Source organism: Sciurus vulgaris (assembly GCF_902686455.1).
Source record: "Sciurus vulgaris genome assembly, chromosome: 13".
Lineage (NCBI taxonomy): Eukaryota > Metazoa > Chordata > Mammalia > Rodentia > Sciuridae > Sciurus > Sciurus vulgaris.
This window is the reverse complement of record NC_136474.1, coordinates 92,051,358-92,065,414: the sequence shown is the minus strand read 5'-3', so window position 1 is coordinate 92,065,414 and position 14,057 is coordinate 92,051,358. Positions and strand designations below refer to the sequence as shown.

The window sequence follows — 14,057 nt, the reverse complement described above, 5'->3', positions numbered from 1 at the left end:
AACTATCAGCAATGCGAAGAAAGAGCCTACAGAGTGGGAGAATATCTTTGCCAATCATACTTCAGATAGAGCACTAATCTCCAGAATCTATAAAGAACTCAAAAAACTCTACTCCAAGAATTCAAACAGTCCAGTCAACAAATGGGCTAAGGAAATGAATAGACACTTCACAGAAGAAGATCTACAAGCAATCAACAAACATATGGAAAAATGTTCAACATCTCTAGTAATAAGAGAAATGCAAATCAAAACCACCCTAAGGTTCCATCTCACCCCAATTAGAATGGCGATTATCAAGAATACGAGCAACAACAGGTGTTGGCGAGGATGTGGGGAGAAAGGTACACTCATACACTGCTGGTGGGGCTGCAAATTAGTGCAGCCGCTATGGAAAGCAGTGTGGAGATTCCTTAGAAAACTTGGAATGGAACCACCATTTGACCCAGCTATCCCACTCCTTGGCCTATACCCAAAGGACTTAAAATCTGCATACTACAGAAATACAGCCACATCAATGTTCATAGCTGCTCAATTCACAATAGCCAGACTGTGGAACCAACCTAGATGCCCTTCAATTGATGAGTGGATAAAGAAACTGTGGTATATATATACTATGGAATATTACTCAGCCATAAAGAATGATAAAATTATGACATTTGCAGGCAAATGGATGAAATTGGAGAATATCATGCTAAGTGAGATAAGCCAATCTCAAAAAGCCAAAGGACGAATGATATCGCTAATAAGTGGAGGTTGACACATAATGGGGGGGAGGGAAGGGTTAGAGTTAGGGTTAGGGAGGGGGGCAAGTATGGAGGAAGGAACTACTGTATAGAGGGTAAAGAGGGGTGGGAGGGGTGGGGGGAAGTGAAAAAAATAACAGAATGAATCAAAGAACATTGCTCTATGTAAATTTATGATTACACAAATGGTATGCCTTTACGCCATGTCCAAACAGAGAAGCAACATGTATCCCATTTGTTTACAATAAAAAAAAAAAAAAAAAAAAAAAAAAAAAAAGAAAAGAATAAGTCCTGACAGCTTGAATCACTATCCTGAAAATATATATTTACTCTTTAACAATTTAAGTTATAAGAACTATTTATTAATACTCTTGCCACCTTAATTTTATCCATCTGTTCTTTACCTCCTATGGCTTCCTCTGAATCTCTCATTTATCCTACTGCACAGAAATTTCTCTTGCTAAAGATCATTCCACTGAGCACTGGAGGAAGAAGGGCCCCAGGCTGTTCTCCTTTCATTAAAGGTGCAAGCACGTGTGCAGTCCTGTGGGACTCGGGGACAAACAGATTCAGGTGCCCGGTGGCCTGCTTTTAGGTGCTTGCTATTTGTGGGAGTCCTGGCAAAAGCCAGATGCTCAGCACTGGACCCTGAGGTTCCAGTCCATGAAAAGTGAAGTCCAGCCATCTCCTTCTGAATAGGTGGAGGTAGAGTCTTACTCCTCTGCCTTCTCAACTTTCACCTATGCAGGCTTAAACTGGACTCCATGCTCTTCCTAAACTTCTATCCTCATTTCTATAACTTCTTTGTAAAGCCAATGCCCCATTATCTATGCCTTCAGCTACTGCCATAACTTTCCAAATGTCCTTTACTTTATATATTTCCCCTCAACAATACAGTGCCCACCAGGCCCCAAGCATGATCTTAAAAAAAATGAGGATTTCACCACAGAGCCTACAATTTTTGGATGGATTTCCAGGACACCAGAATAAAATTGTGCCTCTTTCCCATGGCCTACAGGGTCCCCGCTGTCTAGGCAAGCTCACAGTCCCTCTTCAGAGGCAGCAGCCCCGCCCTCCACCTTCCAGCCACGCCTGCCTCCCCTTACTCTCCAAGGCTCTCTTCTGCCTGAGGTGTCCTCTGTCTGCAATTTCCTCCATAACACTTTGCAAGCTGACTCTTTTGCCATTTGAACCTGAACTCAAATACCTCTTCTTAAAGGATATGTAAACATCCGGCCCATTCTTTGTCATCATTCTGACACATTTTCTTCTTAACATTATTCTTCAGAGTCTAAAATTGTTTATTATTTTCCTTACATGTTTCTTACAGTATTTACTTCTATGTGAATAAATGTCTTGTATCTCTTTTTCATCTCTGCATCCTTAATTACCTAGAAACAGTCCATAAAGTAACCCAATGCATGGTCATTGAATGAATGAACGAATCAGCAAATCTTGTATAATTATTTACAAGTCTGCACTTCTCGCAAAATAGGGATGGAGAACACACTGGTTTTGTGCTGCACAAGTGGAATATATCCTCAAGATCTACACAGGCCAATAAGTTTTGAAAAATAATCAATTCCACTTCTACAAATACGAGTGTCTTTAAAGATTATATATGGATGTTTGTTACAGCGTTATTTATAACAATAAAAAGTGGGGGATAACAAACCTCATGATGAATCTTAGAGTGATAGTTAAATCCAAGGCATTTAGCCATCTAACACCATGAGGTCCTGATCTGCCACATAATTAGATGTTCAACTTCAAAACATGACAAATAAATGTGTATAATGTGTGCTCATAACTGTATATGTAAATATATGAATTTTTTTCAACATACAATTTAATCTATTTATCTATATTCATATTCTTAAAGGTTAACAACATATGGTAGAATTAGTGGTGATTTTTACTTTAGTTATATATTTCTACTTGTTTTTTCTATTTTTACTTTAGTTATATATTTCTTTATGTCCTGAACTTTTCAATTAGGTAATATTCATTTTGCAACTTATCAATTTGATTATTGATTTCAGTTAAATTTTGTGTATTTATCTATTAGAATTTTATCATATTTTTAGGACTCTTACTGCCTGAATTTAGAAAATCACTTTTCTATGGAAGATACAAAAAATCGCTTTTTAAAAGGAAATAACACTTGATTAAGAGTGCATTTGCCCTTCTGTTTTTGAAGACATAGGGGACACAACAATAATGCCTGAAGAAAAGAAAAACAATGTTCCACAAAGAAAGCTTATGGAATAAAAAAGATTTGAGACTGGGAAAGCAATTTTGAAATCTCCAAAATAACTCACTTTTAAAGAAATTGGAACGAGGGAGGAGCCCATTTGAACTTGCTGGAAAGCTTAGTTAAAAGCTTGAAAAGTAATAATGAAAAGTAATGGTAACCCTCAAGAGTTAAACCAGCTAATTTACATATACAATGTGCTTTAAATTGTTCCACAAGAAGACTAAAGCTGTTACGTGGAATTTGTAAAAAGCAGTGCCTGACCGTACAGAACTCATCTTTAAACACGAGGATTTTCCGTGAATTGCTTAGATGCCTTCCATCTGGGTTCTCTCATTTAAAGCACATTTGAGACTTGCTGTTGACTGTGTTTCAGGGAAATAATTCTTGTAAACCTTGATTATGGTTCAGTGAGAATGTACCGGGACAGAAGGACGGAGACTATAATGTTTTATTCCACCCGGGCCCTTAAACTCCGTCACCCGGGGAATAGTTAGGTAAGCCAAGGAACTAGAAACCAACGTTGTTTGGGTTGATGATCCTAATCTTTGTCCTTAGGCAAGTCATTCTGCAGTTTTGTCCTTCAGTCTCCTTATTTGTAAAATAGAGGCAATTGTCAAAGTTGTGAAGAAGAAATCCCATGACCCAGTGTGAGGTGATCAACCAGGTGAGCTGAGTTTACAATGACACCAGTGTTCTCCCATCTACAGAAAACCCTCCAACCTTCTAGGAGTTTCCTCTTAGGAGCGGGTGCGGCTCCTATGAGTTTGTGACATCTAGCATAAGGCCTCATTCCTGGTAGATCCCCCCATTCCATAAAGAATTTCCAAACACATTATGCTTTCCAGTTGTTATCTAGACCACAAAACTTCTGTTGGAAACCAGGTCAGTGTCTACTCATCTCTGTTCCTCTACTGTTTGGAGAAATTATGTGCAGTTGAACAAAACTGGGTGAGATTATTGAACTGGGCTGAGGTCTCTGGCTTCCTGACTCTCAGTGTCTCTTTGCCTTTAGAAGGATGGATTCAGTGCTGAGGACCAGGAAGGAAGCGGTAGATAAGGACGTGAATTGTGATTTCTCTTTTTACATATTTCACTTTCTTTAACACACTCCAAAAGAAGCTGTAACATTAATGTAGACATGCTCAAATAATAACAATGATCATGCTAAAGTTTGCTTCTCCCTTTAAAAAAAAGTGGACTTTTTTTTGTGTATTTAAGAACAATGCTTAATTTTACCATGAAAAGTTTTGACGACTTTATAGATGTTTTACATAGAAATTGATGAACCATAAACTGAGTGCTGAACCCAAGAAAGGACCATTCAGGGACCCCAGTACCTGCAGATGGCTTGTTTAGAAACTGCTCTCGGCAACCCGAGGTCTCTAGTCAGGGCAGCTGGGAGTGGGCCTGGGGTTGGTTGCCTGCTGGTGGAGAAGATGGTGTTCAACAGGCATGCCCTTGCCCCTCTCCCCGGGGAGGGGGGGAAAGCAGAAACTTAGGAAGGCTGGCTATATTGCCCACAAACAGCTTAGCTGCTGTAAAGGTAATATTCACACCCGGGGTTTATTTGACTCCAAATTTCAGGACTCTAGCTTCTGTGTCTCATCACAAACACTGTGCCCCTGCCCCCCATTTGGCTGAGGTGTGACGGCAAAAAAATCATTCCCAAAGTTACTGCATCAAAATCCAGCGGAAGAAGCAGGTTTTTAAGCAAACATGTGGATAAAATAAATTTATGTATAAATGTCTGTGGGAGCAAGGAGAAGGAGTGATTAATTATAACCGCAGGAGATAAGGACGTGGTGTCGTGGGGGTGTCTCGTGCATTTTTATGATGTCCGCTTTGGGGAGCAATTGATTCACTTATCTCTGAAAAGCGATATCCAGGGAGGCATTTTTTGCTTTTGGCTTACATCTCTTAAGGTAAAGATATGCAGCAAATGTCCATAAATATGGTTTAATAGACAGAAAATGTTGCTTCTGGAAAAAGACTCATATTTCTAAAGGCTGTTGCCAAATCGCCAGGAGCAGTTTGTGCTCGTGGAAGACGTGTGGCCTCTGAGGTGCTGCCGAGGGCCAGGACCAATGCACCTAAGAACATGCACCCCAAGTACCGGGAGGCTGGCCTGTGAACCACACAGCCCCCTGGTTCACTTTCATTGAAATTTCTGTATTTTTAACTTAAAGGGGGGGGGGGGTTATTAACTTTGTAATCTGGGAAAACATCCCATAATAAGAATTTAAAGAGAAAATGTCAATGGAAGCAATTTATGTACTATGAGGCTTTGAAATTGAATGGGCAGTAAGAAGGACAGAGGGTCACAGCAAAGCAAAGAACAAATGAATTCGTGGATGTACCTTGCTAATCTATGGAAGAACTCTCTAGCATTTTCTGAAGGTTATCTCTATTTCTAATTTGCCTGTTTTCATCTGTCCCTCTGAGGAATCGGAGCCACAGATGCCCTTCCGTGAGCATGGAACGCCCTCCGTGTAATCAGGTGAGCTTCGTGCTGACGCCAGAGGCCTGCAGTATGATTACAGACGTGCAGGGGCAGAGGGACGTGCACAAGTCAGAGCTGGCATTTGGATGCTAGTGGGGGCTAATGAAAACAGAGGGGAGGCTTCCCCTTTCAGGAGGTGCACCCCCGGCCATCTTTACTCACAGAGTAAGGTCGTTCAGAAACGGAGCAAAGGAACTCCCATTTAATTTTGCATCAGGACATTACACACATCAGGGAAGCTGGAGGGTGGCTCACAGTCCCAAAGAGCCTCTCCTTGGGGACCATTTTCAGCCCCCAGTCTCCTCGACTCATCACTGTGGCGTATTGAAGAACCAATCCAGGGGAGAGTAGCCAGAGGGGGACATGGATGGAGCTACCAGGTTAAAGGGACAGCTCTTCTGCATCTCACCCCCGTTCCTCTGTCCACCCAAAGACTGGCAAGAGTGAGGGTCTTGATCCTGACTCAAGAAGCAGACACACTAGCCAAGACCTCGCAGGCCAAGGGGAGCATGAGCTGCCCAGACTTGGGACTGGTCCCAGGTCCCCAGGTCCAGCCTCAGGGAGGGCTGGTGTTGACCGCATCACCTTCAAGCATCCTCAAGTTTCTGAGTCACTGGTGCCTGAAATGTCCCTGGTGCCACCAATGGTTTCACTAGTGTGCTTTGTTGCTTTCAGCAGATGCTTTTGTTGCTTTACAAACCCTGACTTAAGAGATGCCACTGTGTTGCTTCTCATCTCCACGGGCTGGATGGCCATTCCAAGTCCTGGTGAGAGCTGGAAGTAAGAAAAGCCCCATCATCTAAAGGGGTTGCTTTTGTTTCTTTCCTTCTCTCTCTTTCCCTCAGGCTCCCAGCATGCTCCCCAAGCTTCAGATCTAAAGTCGCAGCCGTAGGAGGGTTCAACAAGTAGTGGGTTTTGAACGTTCACTTTTGAGTCAAGAGTTTGAAATCATGTTTTGTTTTCCCTTCTCCTTAAACAGTCATGGTTTTCTTAGGTCTACAGATAACATCCTTTGTAGGTGTGTGATGCACACATTTTTCATAGGTGCACGGGAAGTTAGTGAATATAAATAGCAAAGTACCTTATAATACAAAGCAATTCTCTACTAACTGGTAAAAAGAGAGGAGAGGAAGGTGTTTATCACCCTGCAAGAAGAGGGGGCATAAATCAACCTGCTCGAGGCACACCGGTAGAGATCATCAACAGCCGTGACCCAGTTCTGAGGCAACAGGTATGAGTTAGAAGCTAAGGATTCCTCTCCTCACTCCGTTGATTACAGGTGATACAGCAGGGAGACCATAGTGACTGACTCTTCCAGAGCGGCCTTCTGGGAGTGTGTGGGGGAAGCAATCAGGCCCCTTCTGTGGCACTAATTCTCCAGTCATTCAGGTGGAGCAGCAGCTCAGTATTGATATTCCTGTCTTTAAAGGAGTGTCTAGCAATGCAGGACAGGAATGAGTACGGCAAAACCGAGTTGAGTTGAAGCACTGAGAGTGACAGACAACGGAGGTTCCAGCTAAGTGCTGACACAGACTGCATCTGTTTGCACACCAGGAATTTTCTCAGCTCTGGTGCATGTGCCACTTACTCTTAAATCTCAATCTATTAAATAAAGATGTAAAATATTTCTCCTTTACCTTCCAAATAAAAGCATTCCTTAGGAATTCATTCCACTCATTAGTATGAACTCTTTTAATTCACCTTGACCTCAGGCTTGCAGTTGAGAGAGTGACGCTCTGTGGAGACAGTTCTGCAGATGCACCTGCGTCCTTCCACGTCACCAGCAGCTTCCTCGATGACATAGCACCCACATGGCCAGATGTGCACCCCGACCCGGACAGTGCACAGGGATAGTGAGCCCCCTGTGTTCTCTAGGTGTAAAGAAGTGAGGTCGCTTCAAGGAGCACAACTCAGAAGGGAGACAAGGTAACCACGCTTGTAAATGAAGTTTTGTGGGGAAAAAATACCAACCTGCATGGAAGAGTGCTGAGTTTCACTGTTTCTGTCTCTCTTTCTCTTTGCTTCGGTAGTTTCATTCTACCCTGATTCCATTAGGGCCTAGCCCCAGTAAAGATACTACTGAGGCTTTTGTCTGCCACAAAAGGACAACGAAATGCCACTGTTGTCAAAGGATCACTAGCGAGCTTGTGTCTCCATCTGTTTATTATCTGCAACCTGTCCATCCACCTGCTCCCTCCCTCCCTCCCTCCCTCCCTCCTACCTGGATATCTTTGCATCTATCTTTCTGGGTAACAGTAAGACGAGGGGTATACACAATGGTAAGATGTAGTGCTCAAAGAAGAATGTAATGCAAAGAGCCAAGCAGCCGTGCAGTGGGATGCAATTTACACTGCCTACCTTTTCTATATATTTGACATACAGCAATCACTTCAGGCAATGTACATTTTCTGTTACACAAAACCACCAACCAACCAGAGAAAAGTGTGTTCCTGAGACCATGTAAATAAACTGTTCATTGCAATTGATGAGGCATTTCTTTAAAAAGCCCTAGCTTTACTAGAAATTAATATTAGACGCATCATAGAGAATTCCAGTCAGTTACTGTTATCGAGTCCAATAGGTAAATTAAGATCACCCTTCAAAGGATCTCTGGCAAAATTCTAAGCTATTTCAATACACTCCAGTATCGTTCTTGGATGGATGTGAAATGATCTTTGAAGTTGAATTTCAGTCTAAATGTCAACACTCTCTTTGGAGAAAATTTTTAATTATGTCACTATGAAAACAACCATCTTCTATTTTCTGGAAATATATACCAAACCATTGACAAAAACTGGTTATTATTTCATTGATTTCAAACTTATTCATAACTATTTCTATCAACCTCTTTTTTTTTTTTGCTTAGAAATGTGATGTTTTTAATTTCCTCATTCAAATATTCCATAGTTTATTTTCTCTGAGTGAATGTCAATGTGTGTTTATGTCTAAAGACAAATAACTCCATTTTAAGTGAATATTCTCATTCTAATCACAGAAAAGAGAAAGATTAATTTGACAAGATCATAACTTAAGAGTTTCAGTGTGGAATTCTGGCCTCTGTCGAAGGAAGCCAGGATTTGAGAAGCTTGTCTCCACTTTCTGATTCTTGAAATTGCCAAACTAGTTCTTTTTGATTTTTCCAACCTTCTAGTTTTTAACCCTATGAAATTTCTTCTCATAAAACTAGATAACACAAAAAGATAACAACTATGTCTGAAATATAGGTAGTCGAATTGGCCATAGAAGGCCATTTAAACTACAAATGTAAATGGCCATTTAAAATATAAAATGCAAATACCTTCAATAAGTGGCTAAAATCATTCCAACAGCCTTTCTTTGTGGAATAAATCTTTAACCACTAGTTCTAACTGATCAAATTCTGTTAGTCTAGGCTTCAAATTCCGGCAAGTGAACATTACTCTAAAAATATTTGTGTTATGTTAATTTGCTTATGATCAACATGTAGTGTTGCTCATATAAACAAAGACGTTTGTTGCTGTTGTTGTTGACAGCAACAGACGTCTGGAATGCCTAACCAGGCTCAAGGTCATGACTACTCGGTTCTTCACCAGGTACTGAGTGTCTCCCTGTTCCGTTCACGCCTCTGGTGCACAGTAACTGTTGGCCAGATGAGTGAACGTGCATTTCAGCCTTATTTTTCTTAGGCTGAAAGAAAAGTCCTCCTCCAGTGTGGGTTAGCTCTTAGTCAACTGTTGTAGCCCAATGATTTGAAGGAAAATATTATTCATTTTAAAACAAAAGAGAAGCATAGGAAGCAACTCTTGAGCAGAGGTTTCTGCTGCTTTTGATCAAATATCTGCTGTCTGTTAACTTGACACCTCACAAGTCATTCCCATATTGTTAATTAGTCATCAGGGGAAATAGAGAAGCAGCATATTTACACTTGGCCCCTTCTGCCCGCACCCTCCGGGAAGGGTTTGCATGTTGAGGCTTTCTCTGTACCTTAAAACTTCTGTGGGGAGGTTTGGGCAGCCTGTTATTATGGAACCCGAAGTCAGTCCTGAACTGATACTTAATCCTGTTAAGGGGAAAAGATGCTAAAATAGAATTTCTTTGTAAAACACAGCATGAAACAGATCTCAGCATTAGCTTTTAGCTCCTGATAATGTGTTTCTTCAAGGTCTTGTGCCAAATTGGATCCTTAGCGCTCACAGTAATTTTTGGAATAATTTTTACCACAAGTGTATGCAATTACACCTTTTAAAAGGCAACCGTGTCTCTCAGAGTTCCCACTGTGGCCGGTGACAGCCAGTAAATGGCAAAGGAGGAAAAGGAGCGCAGCAAATGCAGAGCAATTTGCAAGACGGCGGGTCCACCTGGGGAAGCTGAGGGCCGGCCGTCCATCAGGGCTGCCCCACTGGTTTAAAGGTACTTGCCTTGCAAACTGTAGATCTCTCCAACGCTGTTCTGACGCGTGATGTGGTGCCAGTACGCACTCCGAGGGAGGGAGATGGATTTGGATAACGTCATGGGTTCAGTCAAGCTCGTCTGAAGCTGAGAGAGAAAGAGAAGGTTTCGTAGCGTTTATTGAAGATATTAAACTGGAATCTGTTCTGTTGAGGATTGAATTTGAGTGACATGTAGTAGCATCTGTCCTAGGTCCCAGGATAACTGCCTATTTAAGGGTAACTTTTTAAAAAGCAATGTCATTATTCCCAAGTTCTTAAGTTAACACTTGTACACAGTTGAACCTAGCTGGGAAGAGAGTGCTAGGGTGGTCAACTGATTCCAAGGAAAGTCTCAAAGGCTGAGAGCCAACCAGGAATGTCCGCAGATCTCCAGGGAGATAATCAACTGCATTCAGCTGCATGCATTACTATCAGCTTTCGACAACTTACAGAATGGCAAAGACCCCTCAAAATGGGAAGCTGCAAGTCCCTCAGAACCAGACACCCAGAACGAGACACCCAGGAGTCATTTTTACGCATCCCAGCGCCTTCCTGATACCTCCTCCCTTGTACAATGACTGCTTTTCTTGCTCTTATCATGGAACTTGTCCATATTAATCAAGTGTTTTCTCTGAGAAACTGTAATAAAAGGTTGGCATGTTTTCTTATTTGAAACCTACATTTTGAGGATAGCAGAAGGGACTCATACCATATCACATCACTTGCTCAGGCATATGCTAAGTACAAACAAAGCAGTAGTTTACATTGAAGTTTTTGAAAAGATCTGTTTTTACTGATTCACACCAGGTCTTAAAAACCTCAGAGAAGTGGATTGAGGTGATCCTTGTGTATCTTTCTTTGACATCTGAGCAAACACTGACTTTTTGATTGACAATGTGAATTCTCTAATGAATAAAATTTCACATTTTCCCTTACTTTATTCCTGACTCAGTAAAAATTGGAGCTTTAAATATTATCTCTGTCAAATCTAGCCTTGGACTCTCATGATGCCCAGCCCCACCCACCGTCAATACTTCACATTCCTTATCCAGCATTGAGTGGGGCCCTTCATAGGAGATTGCTGTCAGGAAAGCACATGATGTGACATAACAGACCCTTAAAGCCACATAAAGGCAAGTCGTTTTTACATTTTAAGAAAGGTGTAATGAGAGTTTGAAAGTGCCAATTTGATTTTACTTTCTCTAGTGGTAAAACATTTCCAGAACTACTCTCTCTTCTATCTCTTGTCACAAAGTCCCATCCGTCCACTTAGAAGTCTGGCATTATTGGTTCTTTAAAAAAGATGGCTCCAAACAGCAGCATTCCTAGTTTTTACATTTTTCAGGATTTGGCGTATTTCAAGCTTCCCTCCTTATTCACAAGCATAGGTAGACTGTCCACAGCCTCCTCCCGCTGTTGTGGGGAGGGGCAAAGGAGAAGATGAATTTCTGGGTTTTAATATGGCAAGAGTTTGGAATCTTTGGGACATGGTTAATGTGCATTTCTTGCTGGGCCCAGCCCTGATGGTTGGAGAATATCTGCTCAAGAGGCTCCCGCGTTAAGAGCACACCACATCTGCTCACACGGACTGAAGTTCATCACCCCCAGCTGCCCCGAGACAGAGGCGAGGCTCGTTTTATGAAAGTGTTACTAGGAGAGAAGGCTTTCGCTTTGAAAGCCAGTTTCCCACGTGACACCTAAACTTAATTAAACTCACAAATCTTTAGCTTGTGTCAGCAATGTCCATTAATAACATCCATTAATTCATAACATAGACCTTATATTAATCACAGTTCTCTTTACTGTCTATTCTTTTAAAATATATTATTATTTGCTTATTACTTAGCATACAATAGATCTTTCTGAAATTTGATGAAAGTGATTTTTCTTCCATTTTTCTATTCTGGGAAATATTCCCCCCCACCCCGGATGATCAGTCGTAAACATCATGGAAACACAATAAACATATTTTGTTTGCTGGAAGCAAATAACTGGAGACCACTGGAGGTCAATCCCTTCCCCTGGTCACCTCACGCTCCTCTAGTTCTCTCTCTTGTTGTCAAGCCCTAGGAAGGTTTTTATGGTGTTCTAATTTTCCATTGGTTTCTTCTCTCTTTATTTTACCTTCATATTTAATTGCAGAAAATGAAAGATTTTGGGTTTAAAACTGGGTTATGGATTTTCTCGGGATCATCATGGATCGTGGGCACCACATCTCAAGTGTTCTCTTAGACGTCATAGAATCCAGTCACCGTTCATGCCTACTACGGATTAAGTACAGCTCTGGACTGAATAGTGTCCCTGAAGTTCCTGTGCTGAAGCCCTTACTCTATTTGAAGACAGGGTCTTTGAAGAGGTTAATTAAGGTTAGAGGAGGCCATAAAGTCAGGACCTTAATCCAAAAAGGTCTTCTTATAAGAAGAAGAGACCCCAGGGATCAATGAACTGTGACAGCTTGATAAAATACAGCAAGAAGGGAGCCATCTGCAAGCCACGGAGGGAGGCTGGGAAGCCAGCCCCACTGCGACGTCGATTGGAACTCTCAGTCTCCAGAACTGTACAAAAATACATTTCTGTTGGCCAAGCACCCAGTCTGTGATATTTTATTTTGACATTCTTAGCAAACCAATTTAAGTACTCTGTGCTGGGCACAGTCTAATAGAAAATGTAGCATCTATCTGATTTGCCCAGTAATTTTAAACTGGGTTATTAACTTTACTATATGTACTATAAACTGGTCTTTTTGATTGGCACAATGACTGAGACAATGAATCAATGGTCCAAGAACTTTTATTAGAGAATTTCATTGGTTCTCATTTTAAACTCCTGATAAAACTCTTGATGAGAGAATTCAACAAGAGTATGTATAATAACAGGAGTATATATAATCATCCTTAACTATTTCATGTTATAATAAGGCTTCAAGTGAAAGTGTCAAGATAAAAGTAAGCTTTAAAGGTCTATAGTATTATAGTAATTTTTTTTTTTGAATTGAGATTGGTTTTACTTATTTATTCTTTGTATAACTATGTAAACATTCTATACAAAATATTTTATTACTTGAAAAGCTTGTGATTTCCTCATTAACTTGCCTATGCACTATTGTCAAAAATCAATTGACCCAATACACACCCTGCCCTACACACATATTCCGTGAAGGTCAGTAGCACAGTTCAGTTAAAACATTCCAGGCCCTAGGAAACTATCAATTCACTTTCTATAGATTTGCCTACTCTGAACATTTCGCACAGTGTTCCTGAGCCATGTGTGGAGACTGAAGTAAAGGGACAGAGGTCATTGTAGTTAAGAACTCTCTTCCTAAATATGTGATAAGTAAGGGAAAGATTAAGAAGGATTTCAGTCAAGAATATAATTGAAAGAATATTGCTTCGATATGACCTGGAGGGTTTTTAGGATCATAAGAGTAAATATGTAAAAAAAAAAATGTGAAAATCTACATTTATAATGAGAACAAATGCCTTTTTACATACTTTTAAAAAAGAAAAAATGTGTTGTGAGATCATTTCAAAGCAATTACACTGTTTTAAGAAATTAAACAAGGTGGATCCATGTCTGTCAAGTTCTTTTGTTCCTGCTCTGGAAGGATCTGTGATGATTCTTATAGTGGCATTAGTCAGTGAAAAACTGCTCAAGAAACAACACAAAATCCTGCAGAATTCCCTCAGTATTAACTGTGGGCTCTTTCCTGCAGGCAACACTCTCTGCTTCTCCTTTTGCACAGACAGGGTCAAGATTCAGAAAGAGTGCCTCGGCATAGGTGCAGAAATCAACTGAATACAGAAGCATTTAACAGATTTCGAGACCCTTGCCCAAACTTTCTCCCATTTTTGGCTCTAACCCTGTTTTTGTTGCATTCTTTTGAGACAATTGTTAGTTTGCTGGAATACTGAACAATGAATCAGAAGCCACTTATTTGGCACCTGGAAAGAGTGGAGAACACAGCTCAATAAGGTCCAGAGAGCAGCTAAAACATTTCATTCTGGCTGTGGGTCGCCCACCTCTCAGCGCCCTCAGCCGAAGAGCACATGTACGCTCCAAGTGAGCCGCACGGCAATAAGTTAATACCCTATTTAAGCACCATGCAGATAAGGGTTTTGCCTTCCTAAAGACAATGAGGAAGGAAACAG

General features: G+C 41.0%; 1 protein-coding gene across 1 annotated transcript in view; it reads right to left on the bottom strand.

Annotated features, from left to right (window-relative positions):
* The window catches only part of DOK6 (docking protein 6), a 495,770-nt gene that overhangs the window by 84,165 nt on the left and 397,548 nt on the right, over nt 1-14,057 (bottom strand). The window contains exon 7 of the mRNA XM_079109215.1: nt 9,898-10,015. Coding sequence (XP_078965341.1) covers nt 9,898-10,015 — 118 coding nt within the window. The remainder of the gene's footprint in view (nt 1-9,897; nt 10,016-14,057) is intronic.